This window comes from Barbatula barbatula, assembly GCF_947034865.1.
Source record: "Barbatula barbatula genome assembly, chromosome: 3".
Lineage (NCBI taxonomy): Eukaryota > Metazoa > Chordata > Actinopteri > Cypriniformes > Nemacheilidae > Barbatula > Barbatula barbatula.
The window spans coordinates 12838455-12850675 of NC_136764.1; the positions used below are offsets into that span (position 1 = coordinate 12838455).

Below are 12221 nucleotides of genomic sequence, written 5' to 3' on the forward strand. Positions count from 1 at the left end.
AACTCGTTTTACACATGTGGGTGGTATGAAATGCCCCATTTCACTGACTGGCCAATCAAAGATTTGCAAGCGACGTCTTCGGTTGTCCCTCGGTTCCGTGAATTAATAGAATAAATAGACCTTCACTGCTGTACAGTGGGAATTGTTCCCATCAACTAGAAGTTGCGAACGAGTTTTGATGCGTTTCCTAGTTAAATAATTTAATGACAAAAAAGTGGGCGTGGATTTTGTCTTTCTCTGCGATTTGATTGGATGTATAAAAACTGCCAATCTAACATATGTCATTTAACAAAGATTCTCATTACAGGACGTAAATGCATTTTGCAAGATTATGAGGCCACACGATTTTTAAAAAGAGAATGATCCACATTAATAAACTATTTACAATAAACGCTGCAATATTTCATGAAAAAATAGGCATTGTTATTTTTTATTTCACTAGGACTTTAAAGTACAGGCCTGCCCTCGTCTGGACTTTCTTCTGTGCAACCTAACGTATTTCATATAAATATTTATATCACAAATGTTAATGTAGTTTGCATCTTTCTAGCTCTCCAGGGCTATATCTGCAAGGAACAGCTGCACAAGACAGTGGACCCATCGCAGCGGATGCCTTACAAAGTGTAGTGAAGCACAGAATAATGTTGATTTAGATGTGCTCATACACGGCAGTCATAACTTTTATTTGGACAACACGTTCTTTTTTGGGCAAGATAAAACTGGATTTATATGAGAAGGCTAAGTAATATTTTGTGGTTGTTGGGTTTTCTGTGTATTAGATTAAGTTTGGTGAACCAAGAAGAATTCAGAGTTCTGCTGCATCGCAAAACTCTGCAAGATGCTGGACAGAACGCAGCGGGTGCATATACAGTGCAGTGATGTATTCTGTCATGATTCTGCCTGCTCTTGTCTTGATTTTCTGGTCTAGGGGCAGAATCATGACAGACCCACGTGTTTTATGTGGAGAGAAACATATTATTGTCAATCAGGACATAATATGCATTCTCTCCTGTCTCGTCATTTGGCCCCGCCCCTCTCGTTCCTAGTATAGCTTTCCTCCTGTGTCTCATTACCCACTCCTGCCCATCGTTATCTCCTTTGTTAGTTTCCCCTATTTAATGCCCTCTTGTCTATTGTCTTGTGCTCGTTCGTTTTACTTGTATCCTGTACCTGTTCCCTGTCATGGTCTTGCTGTTAGAGCTGTTAGATTATATGTTTGGTTCCAAGTTCTTTGTTTTAAGTTCTAGTTGTTTATGTTTGCCCCCTTGTGGGAAGTATTTGTTTTCAGTGTTTTTGTAGTTAGTCTAGGTAGTGTTTTCCCCATTGAGGGTGTTTGTTTTGTATTTATTTATTAAAGCCTTGTTAACCCCTTCATCATCCGTGTCTGCCTGCACTTGGGTTCTTCCACCACGTTCCTCATCCACGTTCACGACAGTATTCAAAGTAAAAGTTACCAGTTTGTCAGTTATGGCGACCAATTCCTGAAATGTGACATTGTGGGCCAAGCCTAAAATGTATCTATTATCAAAATACACAACAACACTACTCCACCGTTTAATCTTCAGCCCTTAAGGTAACAGTCTTAAGAACATAAGGATAAGAGTATCCAGTAAACGTGACAAGAGGTTTGTCACGTTTACTTTTGCATAGAGAAAACGTGACTCCTTAGGAATCTGTTCACTGATAGAAAATAATGTTTGGTGTTTAAGACGAGACACAGCGTTTCTCATTCGCTTTATGTGACCCGTTCCTTCTTGTTTTGTCGTTGGAAGTCCAGGCTCACACAGTATAGGGGTAAGCTGCATTTTCTGCTGAAAAGGGGGCTGCATTTGCACTTAAAGAGAGACACACCAAAACAGCGCGTTTCTCCTCACATGCAAAACATGGTATAATAAAAGATCTGTGTTGAATTCTGAGCTGAAACTTCACTGACACATCTGTGGACCCCTGAGATTTATATTACATTTACACAAATATCTCCTTTAAAACACATACACAATAATTGATCTGTTGTAGCACATGAACAACATTTGTGCTGTCCTTTCAATCATACTTTTTTTGTAGGGCGGACAAGCAGAGAATGAGTGGACGTGTTTTTTTTCCTTAATATTTGCTCTTCTGTAGAGTTTCCAGTCTCTCTCTGCAGCACTTGAATCTACAGTCTCACACAACATCACTGTCAGTCCTCTGCTCTCTTTTGATGATGTGAGAAAATCTGTCTTTCAACTGAAAGAAGAACTGGAGGATGTATTTAAAGAAGAGATAGATAGGATATCTGATAGAGGTAATATTCATCTTGTCTCAGGAATGAGCTTATGTATATATTCTATTATTAGATTTATTTTGTATGAGGGACACTGCGGGACTTATACTAATTATGTCTATTTTTGTTCTTAGTTACACATATCACATTTATTCGCCCTAATGAACCCAAGACCACAATGGAGTTCTTACAATGTAAGGTTTATCACACACACACACACACACACAGGAGGATCAAAAATACAATAAAGCTGTACAGTCTGGTACAAATGTAAAAAGTAATATTTGAATGAATGAATTGATAGCAAAGATATTGTTTTAATAATAACAAGATGCGTCGATGCCATTGAAATGAATGGGGAGGAACGCAATGGTCAATATGGCTGCTCTAGAGAAGCTTTGCGAAAGATTTCGTAAATTGATCCTAGGAAAGAAACGTTATGGGACAGATTACGTCATTTTTAAATGTTGTATAATTAGGATTTTTTGCCGCCAAGGGCCACGACCTTCCTAAATGGACTTTGTTAATAATCTAAATGAAACATAATGCAATTACACAGTATACAACTGATGCAATTCTGCAGTTATGATCCGTGTTAAACTGCAGCAATATGTTTTTATCTCTAACAGATTTCAATCAGTTTACATTGGATTAGAATCATCCAGAGAGATTTGAATACATTGCTCAGGTGTTGTCTAAAGAGAGTGTGGGTGGATGTTGTTATACTGGGAGGTTGAGTGGAGTGGGGATGCTGGTGTGTATATATCAGTGGCATATAAGACCATCAGCAGGAAGAGTAATGAAGATGAGAGTTTATTTGAACACAGTAATCAGTCCTGGGGTGTGTTCTGCCGTCCCTCCAGTTTCCACCCTTCATCCATCCATCCACTCCCTATACTGGATTCCGATGAAAGACCTTTAGTGTTGGCCAATGCGAACACTGGAGTCCATGCTAATCTATTTCAGGCTTTAGTCAGGCAAACACCACAGACATTCGGGCAGTCTATAAAGTATACAGTGAAACTGTATAATCCCACAAAATAGAACATTTAGAGATTCTACAACTGTTATGTTCAGGTCTTTACTGTCTGCTTTTATTTGATTTATTTTTTAGTTTTACTCATTTAATTTCAGGTTTGTTTATTGGATTTGATCATAAATTACTGTAACAAGACATAGCCTAGATAAACACAACCTGGTGTACTTGAATTGTATTGTTTAAAAGTTCTGTCTGATATTACTTGGGCATCGATTTAAAGTTTGAGTAATTAGTTCAATTAATTAATTTAAAAGAATTTGACACTGGGATGCTCCAAATGGGTATATACAGTAGCCCATCATTTATTTAGTGTCTCTGTTTTATCTTTACCTATATATCTCTACATTTTTAAAGTTTCATAATGGTAATAAAATATGTTTTGTCTGCAATAAAACAAAGCATTGTTGAAAACCCTTAATAAAAATTAACCTTAGTTTTATACTAATGGCCGATTCATTTCTCTGTATAGCGGGGCATCATTGTTAAAGGGACAGTTCACCCAAAAATAAAATTCCGGCATGATTTACTCACCGTCATGTTGTTCCAAATCTGTAAAAATGTCTTTGTTCTGAACACAGAGAAAGACATTGGAAATAATGCCATTGATCACCATAGTAGGAAAACTTACAACGGAAGTCAAAAGTACCCGAGAATCGTTTGCTTTCCTACATTCTTCAAAATATCTACATTCATGTTAAGCAGATTTTCCTACTATGGTAGTCAATGGTGACCAATAACTGTTTGTTTAGCATTCTTCCAAATATATTTCTCTGCGTTCTTTAGAACAAACAAATGTTTACAGATTCGAAACAACTTGAGGTTGAGTTAATAAAGTTGAGTAAATTGTTTTATCTCCCAACTACTGCACATGCGCAAAGGATTTCCTTTGAAATGAGCCCATCCCCCGTGCGTGTATGATATATATCCACACTCCAATCCGGTAGGTGGCGTAAATGCGCCTTTTAGGTTTGGTTTACCAACCGCCATTAAACATCAGAAGAAGAAGGTCGTTGGGATTGGGCTTTGTCGCTGATTGGATAATTTTACTTAAAAAAGACGGAAGTTCCTTACTACACACTTTTAGTTGGAGTGTTCTTTGATATTGAGAAGGCATACGATATGTTATGGAAAGAGGGTTTGTTAATGAAACTGGATAGAATGGGAATTAATGGAAGGATGTATGATTGGATCATGGACTTCTTATTGAATAGGACAATACAAGTTAGAATAGGGACAACATATTCACAAATATATACAATAGACAATGGAACTCCCCAAGGTAGCGTGTGTAGTCCAATACTTTTTAACATCATGATTAATGATATATATACTCAAATAGACTCAGGAATAGGGAGGTCACTGTACGCAGATGATGGTGCACTATGGAAAAAGGGAAGGAATGAAATATTTGTAGTAAAAAGTCTGCAAGGAGCAGTAAATAAGGTAGAAAATTGGGCAAAGGAGTGGGGTTCCGGTTTTCAATTGAAAAAACGCAGGTCATTTGTTTTACAAAAAGGAGGAAAGATAGTAGAGTAAGTATAAAAATGTATGGTCATGAATTGGAACAAGTTAAAATGTTAAGATTTTTAGGTATGTGGATGGACTCTAAATTAACATTTGGTATTCACATTCAAAAGCTAATAGATAAATGTAAAAAAGGAATAAATGTAATGAGGTGCTTGGCTGGGATTGAGTGGGGTGCGAGTAGACAGTCTTTAAGAAGAATATATAGCGCATTAATAAGACCGGCAATAGATTATGGTAGTTTAATATACTGCTCTGCATCAGAAACATGGCTCAAAAAGATTGAGGTAATACAGACTCAAGCTCTAAGGATTAGCTGTGGTGCATTTAGAACATCTCCAGTACCATCTATTCAAGTAGAGATGGGAGAAATGCCATTAGAAGTTCGTAGGAGAAAGTTAAGGATGAGATACTGGATCAATGTAAAAGGACATGATGAAAGGCATCCAGTAAAAAAGGTGCTTGAAAACTGTTGGGAGTATGAGTATGGAAATATAAGGAGTTTTGGCTGGGTAGCAAATGAGGAAGCACTGGAAACAGGTATAACTGAGATAGAGGTAGCTCCTTCTGTAGCAATTTCATCTATACCCCCATGGTTATTCCCAATGCCAGAAATAGACCTATTCATACATAATGAGATACATAAGAATGAATTAAATCTGCCACCGAAAGTAATCGTTCAACAACACATTATTCAAGCATATAACAACATTACTCAAATATTTACAGATGGATCAAAAGATCCGGAAACAGGTAGAGCAGCTGCAGCAATATATATTCCTCAGTACAATATTAAAATATCAAAAAGAGCAACAAATCATATATTTGTTTTTACAACAGAACTGATAGCAGTGTTATTGGCGTTACAATGGATAGAAGAAAAGCAGCCTAACAGTAGCGTGATATGTACAGACTCACTATCAGCTTTGCAGAGTCTAGAAAGTGGGAAATCTTTAGCAAGACAAGATATTTTAAATGAAACATTACAGAAGCTATATAACATAAAGCAATTAGGGATAAAGGTGAGTTTTCTGTGGGTTCCAGCCCATGTCGGAGTAAAGGGAAATGAGGAAGTAGATAAACTGGCAAAGGAGTCTTTGAAAGATCATGAGATCAACATCAGAGTTCAGATGAGTAAAGCAGAAATTAAGGGGATGATCGGGACTGAAATGAAAAAGAGGTGGCAGAGTTTATGGGATAATGAAATAAGAGGAAGACACATGTATAGCATACAAAGAAACGTGGGGGTGGAAAGAACAACTATAAATAACAGGAAAATGGATGTGATAATTACGAGATTACGTATTGGGCATACTTCACTAAACCAAAGTCTACATAAAATAGGAAAACACGAAACTGGTAACTGCAATAAATGTGGAGATTCTGAAACAGTAAAGCATATTTTACTAGAATGTACAGCATACAATAGAGAAAGACTCGAATTAATTCAGTCACTAAAGGATAGGGGTGTAAGCAATTATTCACTAAAGGAATTATTAGGAGAAGGAACAAATTATGAAATACACGAGAAATTATTAAAATTTATTAAGGATACAGAACTGGTAAATAAGATATAATTGATATATATATTTATATATATATATTTATTCAACCAAGTCGTGCTCCATACTCCAACCCAGTAGGTGGCGGAAATGCACCTTTAGTTGGTTGCCAACCGCCATATAAACATCAGAAGAAGAAGAAGAAGACTACACACTTTTCTTTCACGTTAACGGTTTTTTTTTATAGCACTGCGGCGTTTTGTTAATATACGGTTTGGGTTCATCACCGGGACGACTCCATGCTGGTTGGTGCATACTGATCAACTCCGACGTTATAACTTTTGTTCAGTTGTTAGTGCATTTTATATGTATATACACACAGTACAGCAACATGGTAGATGCCAGCTTTTATCAAGACAAGTTCAGCTGCCCTGTATGTTTGGACTTACTGAAGGATCCTGTAACCATACCATGTGGACACAGTTTCTGTATGGATTGTATCACAGAATGCTGGAATCAGGATGATCAGACTGGAGTTTATAGATGCCCTCAGTGCAGACACACATTCACGCCAAGACCCGCTTTATATAAGAATGTGATGTTTGCTGATCTGGTGCAGGACCTGAAAAGGACGAAACTTCGGCCAAAGCTTAAAACCGCTGGTCCTTCTAACTGTCTCGCCGGACCCGAAGATGTGGAGTGTGACAAATGTACTGGGAGAAAATACAAAGCTGTTAAATCCTGTCTAGTCTGTCATGAATCTTACTGTCAGACTCACTTTAAACTACACGAGGAGTTTCACTCGGTTAAACGGCACAAGGTAACTGATGCAAGCGGACACCTAAAGACGATGATGTGTTCTCAACACGGCAGATTGTTGGAGGTTTTTTGTCGAACAGACCAGCAGTGCATTTGTTTGCTATGTGTGGTGGGCAAACATAAAAACCACGATACTATATCATCTACAGCAGAGAGGACTGAGAAACAGGTATTGTAATTCCTTTACTAAATACACATTTCTTTATACATGGTGCACGCTTAGGACGTGGACATCTTTTGTATTTACATTTTACCTTGACCCCACGCTTTAATTTAGTGAGTGGGCTTCTCTGCCACGAACATGTTTTCTCTAACATTGTTTATTATTATTATTATATATTTGACAGACACTTTTAGGAGAGACGCAAAGAAAAATTCAGCAGAGAATACAAGAGAGAGAGGATGAACTTCAGGAGGTGAGAGATGCTGTGGATTCTCATAAGGTGAGCTTTGAGCAGAAGTAGGTCTGTTGACAGCTAGAAGAGCAGTTTGTGTTTTATAAGAGTTGACTGTTATGTTTGTTTTAACAGCGCTCTGCACAGACGGCAGTGGAGGACTGTGAGAGGACATTTTCTGAGCTGATCCGCTTCATTGAAAGACGTCGCTCTGAGGTGACACAGCTGATCAGAGATCAGGAAAATGCAGCAGTGAGTCGAGCCGAGGGACTCCTGGAGCGACTGGAGCAAGAAATCGTTGATTTGAGGAGGAGAGATGCTGAACTGGAGCAGCTTTCACACACAGACAATCACATCCATTTCCTGCAGGTAACACAACACTTTCCTAAAACACATTTTGTCTGTTATCCTGCATATTATGGGAGTTTCACTTACTAGAAAATGTGGTAAAAATTATTGTGACCACACCAAATATCTGCTGTCTAGTTGAGAAAGTGTGGTGATAATGAGTTTTTGTTTTCTTTTGCAGAGTTTTCAATCAATCTCTGTAGCTCTTAACTCCACGGTTTTGGGCAACGTCAGTCCTCTGCTCTCTTTTGATGATGTAAGAAAATCGGTCTCTCAACTGAAAGAAAAACTGCAAAATTTCTGTAGAGACGAGATAAAAAGTTTGCCTAATAGAGGTAAAGAAGCAGATGTTACTTATTTTAAGGTTATATTTATAATATGACTGTCTAACTGATGTCTGTTTTTTTTTTCTTAGTTACACATATCAGAATTAATTCTGAGGAACACAAGACCAGGGAAGAGTTTCTGCGATGTAAGAAATTTTTAAGTATCCGAAATATTTAAGTGCACATGGTGTACTAGAGAGAAATTGTCGTTTTTGAGAGTTAATAATTAAAAATCTAAGAGAAATTTACACTAAATATCAAAGATATAATATCAGTTGAAATCCAGACTTCTTGGGAAACAAAAGGTTTGGTCCTAAGCTTTCCTGTTTTTCTTAGTCCAGTCTGATTAAAATACATTAATTAACAATGATGTAGGAGACAATATAGTAAAGAAGGTAAATAAAATCTAAATGTAGAAATAAACGACTAAAACATTGATCAAATAGGACTTCTAAACGCAAATATGTTTTTATCTCTATCAGACGCCAATCAGTTCACACTGGATTCAAACACTGTGTATAAACACCTTCGTCTGTCAGATGGGGACAGAACAGCTACCAACACCGATACAGACCATCATCAGTATCTTGATCATCCTGACAGATTTGATCACTGGTGGCAGGTGTTGTGTAAGGAGAGTGTCAGTGGGCGCTGTTACTGGGAGGTTGAGTGGAGTGGGAATGAAGGTGTGTTGATTTCTGTGGCATATAAGAGCATCATCAGAAAGGGAAATGGTTATGAGTGTTTATTTGGAGGGAATAATCAGTCCTGGAGTTTGCTCTGCTCTCCCTCTAAATACTCATTCGTGCACAACAATAAATGGATTAAACTCCATGTGTCCTCAAGCTGCTCTAGAATAGGAGTGTATGTTGATTACAGAGCAGGGACTCTGTCTTTCTACAGTGTTTCTGAAACGATGACACTCATCCACAAAGTCCAGACAACGTTCACTCAACCTCTCTATCCTGGGTTTCTTGTCAAAAACAAATCTACAGTAAAATTGTAGCATCTCGTCCAATAGGTTGTGCAAAGGTTATACAAATGTTAAATGTATGATTACACAAATGACAAATGATTTTATTTCAAAAAGCAATTTAATCTATTCAAGTTCAAAAGATTTAGTGGCCATTACTTGAAACGGCTAGTAACATTTCACTAGTTACTGTAATATTTTTTTATCTTACAAATAAGCAGTGTAATGTAAACCAATTTTGGCAGGTAGATCTGCTGAATCTTTAAAACCTCATGTTATAAGGCAAATTGCTTTGTTTTATCATTTGGTTGGAGTGTGAATAAGCTTCTGTTTTTTTCTTTAAATAAAAGAAAATACACAAATTAATTTGTTGTCGCTAGTTGATCTATATCTATACAGGGTCATTTTGCCCCACGTTACATTTACTTTACATTTCTTTTTAATTTGACAATGCCACAAGAACAACAAATAAAACAGTTACGTTATTAACAATACCTGCCATAAATAAACTTTAAAAGAATATACACTAACTATACGTGTATACCTACGTGTTTTTTTGTTTGTTTCTCGGATCAGAACTTTTCATTGTTCTATCTATAAACTCGACTATCACTGTATTATACATTCTTGCTGTGTATTATATTTTCTCCAACATATATTGTTCACTAATGATTCTGTTTGGAAACTCAAACAAATATAAACTGATGATGTTGTCAGGTTGATCACGAGGCTGATCATTTAACCTCCAGGAGTGGGCGCTATACACAAAGCCTATAAATAATATTTTGAAACCGTAACATATTCACAATTTATGAGTTGAGAATGATTTTATAATGGTTATATACTTGTTTACCTTGTATGTACTAATTAATTAGAAAAATATTTGAAAATGTTAACCACCCGATAAAATAATACTGACTCTGACATCCAACAAAATGTGCTCTACAAAAGACGTCAAAAGACCTATACAAATGCAATTTCACAGAAATATAACATAAACCAGCAGTAAGTCATCCCAGATCAGCACACGAGAACTGCACTTGATTTTCTTTTGTGCAATTAAGAATGTGACGAACACACGTTTTATACAGATGTTCTTGCTGAATAAACAACAGCAACATCACAGCATGTACTGTTTTTAATGGAAACATTAGTCTACAGTACGTGGGTTGTATTAGGTTTGGTGGTCTGGCAACCCGGATATAACAACCCATAGAACACCATGTGAATAAGGCCCACAGCACACTACGTTAATTAATACATCATTTTAATGGCGAATAGCTGATTGTTCATTATGGTATTTGCACAATGATAAAACATCACACAGTCCTTTTTTTCACGCAGCTGAATGTTTTTTGCAGATACACTGAAAGCAAACGGTACGTGACAGAACATACAGTCAGTTCTCCTGACGTCATGTGCAGTTTCACAGCGGCAGCCTGTCAGTCCGCGAGAGCGAGAATGAAGTGAAAACAGCAGGAGAAGAGAAAGCGTTCACATCTGGATCTAACGTTTCATCGTTATCATTCGGTAAGTTATGATACTTTATGGATTCTATGCTCTAAATAAACCGTGGAAACATTTAATTTGTGTATATTTACGTTTGAGGTTCAAGGTTGACTCGAGATTGATATCAAGCAGTAAGGTTTATCAATAGATTAATGTCGAAATTGCTGGTGAAATAATACATCTCTAGTTTATTATGCGCAGTGTTCACTTGACTGACAAGGATAAATTGTGAGTTAACATGATGCTTCATTCTGTATCGACATACGACTGTGTGTAAACACTTATTTGCAAATGTTTTAAGGAAAGAAAATTGGTTTAGATGCATGCAAAGATCAAAATCGATTTAAAACGAACTTTCCGCCTATACATTTATTAATGCTCATTTTTACAGGTAAACTTGGTATTAGGTAGAAACCCGCAGTATCGTGAACATATACAAATATAATATATTTCTTTTTATAAATAATCAAATTGCATTATAGGCTATATAAATGCTTTTATAAAAATAATAAAAAATTGCGAAAAATTCCATTGTGATATATTATGATTTTAGTAGTAACTAAGATACCATGTGTAAGGTATTAAATCTAGTGTTGTATTCTGACTCGGATCTTCAGTTTAGACTTAAGTTTATTGCATTTGGCATCATATTGTTTAGCTGACTGGTCTTCAGAAAATGAACCATGGTTTTAGGAAAAGTGTTGTTAACCATGTTTTTTAACATTACCATTTGTATAACCACAGTTTTACTACTTATTAGAACATGTTGTGTTGAGTGATTATTATGTTTTCACTGCAAATAAAACCAAGAAACTATGCTTACTACGGTTATACCATGGTTTGTTAATGGCTGAAATGGTAATCATTTTACTAATATCTTTTGTATAAATCTGATATACTTTGTGTATAAACCTGTGTCAACCACTTTCCCATTTAAACTGGACTTTCATCTAATGTCCTTCAAGGTCCCATGACCTGGAGGTTTAAAGGCAATGTTTTTGTCACATTCCTGTGTCCTCTTGGTCTCATTCTTTACCACCCCCTAAACATTTCTGCTCAGTGGCCTAAGAGGTCACAGACACTTCGGAGCCAAAACCCATGAAAAAGCTGGAAGCATGCATTTGATAATGAAACTGAAGCAATCTCTCAGCTGTTGTTCTGTAAATACTACCATAGATTGTATTATTTTTATTTGCAAGTCAACTGCAGGGCAAATAATAACTGTGGTTAAAGTCACTTTGAAATGGCATTATGATGTGTACAGGAAGACATTTCAGAGCAACATCTTTTCTCTTTGGAATAATGTGTACCAATCAATCAAAGTAACACCATTGGTGACATATTTCTAAAGAAGGCAAATAGGGTCAGTAGTGATTTCATATTGACATTTGTGATTTATCTTATCTTTTCATTTTAGATATAATTATTTGTAATTTCTTCCTTATAACTCGGCGGAATGCTTGATTCTGACTGGCCAGTCCCAAAATTTGCAGGTCCGTTATTCCCAGATAACAACCTCTCAA

The 12221-nt window shown here is 36.6% G+C and overlaps 2 protein-coding genes across 2 annotated transcripts in view; both read left to right on the forward strand.

Annotated features, from left to right (window-relative positions):
* Positions 1-6506: 6506 nt before the first annotated feature.
* LOC306891921 (tripartite motif-containing protein 16-like protein) lies at positions 6507-9530 on the forward strand. The gene is made up of 6 exons (XM_079452547.1): positions 6507-7316; positions 7495-7590; positions 7678-7911; positions 8072-8225; positions 8306-8362; positions 8699-9530. The coding sequence occupies exons 1-6, from the start codon at positions 6720-6722 to the stop codon at positions 9220-9222; spliced, it is 1662 nt and encodes a 553-aa protein (XP_079308673.1). The 5' UTR covers positions 6507-6719; the 3' UTR covers positions 9223-9530.
* A 1126-nt stretch (positions 9531-10656) lies between these two features.
* The window catches only part of greb1l (GREB1 like retinoic acid receptor coactivator), a 38740-nt gene continuing 37175 nt past the window's right edge, over positions 10657-12221 (forward strand). Inside the window, exon 1 of the mRNA XM_079451581.1 lies at positions 10657-10719. The gene's annotated coding sequence lies outside the window, so the exon portion shown is untranslated. The remainder of the gene's footprint in view (positions 10720-12221) is intronic.

Bases quoted from the DNA above. Each gene is read 5' to 3' on its own strand.
- LOC306891921 (XM_079452547.1), top strand. From the start codon at position 6,720: ATGGTAGATGCCAGCTTTTATCAAGACAAGTTCAGCTGCCCTGTATGT. The intron at 7,317-7,494 runs GTATTGTAATTC...TATATTTGACAG, and splicing joins CAGAGAGGACTGAGAAACAG to ACACTTTTAGGAGAGACGCA. The intron at 7,912-8,071 runs GTAACACAACAC...TTTCTTTTGCAG, and splicing joins ATCACATCCATTTCCTGCAG to AGTTTTCAATCAATCTCTGT.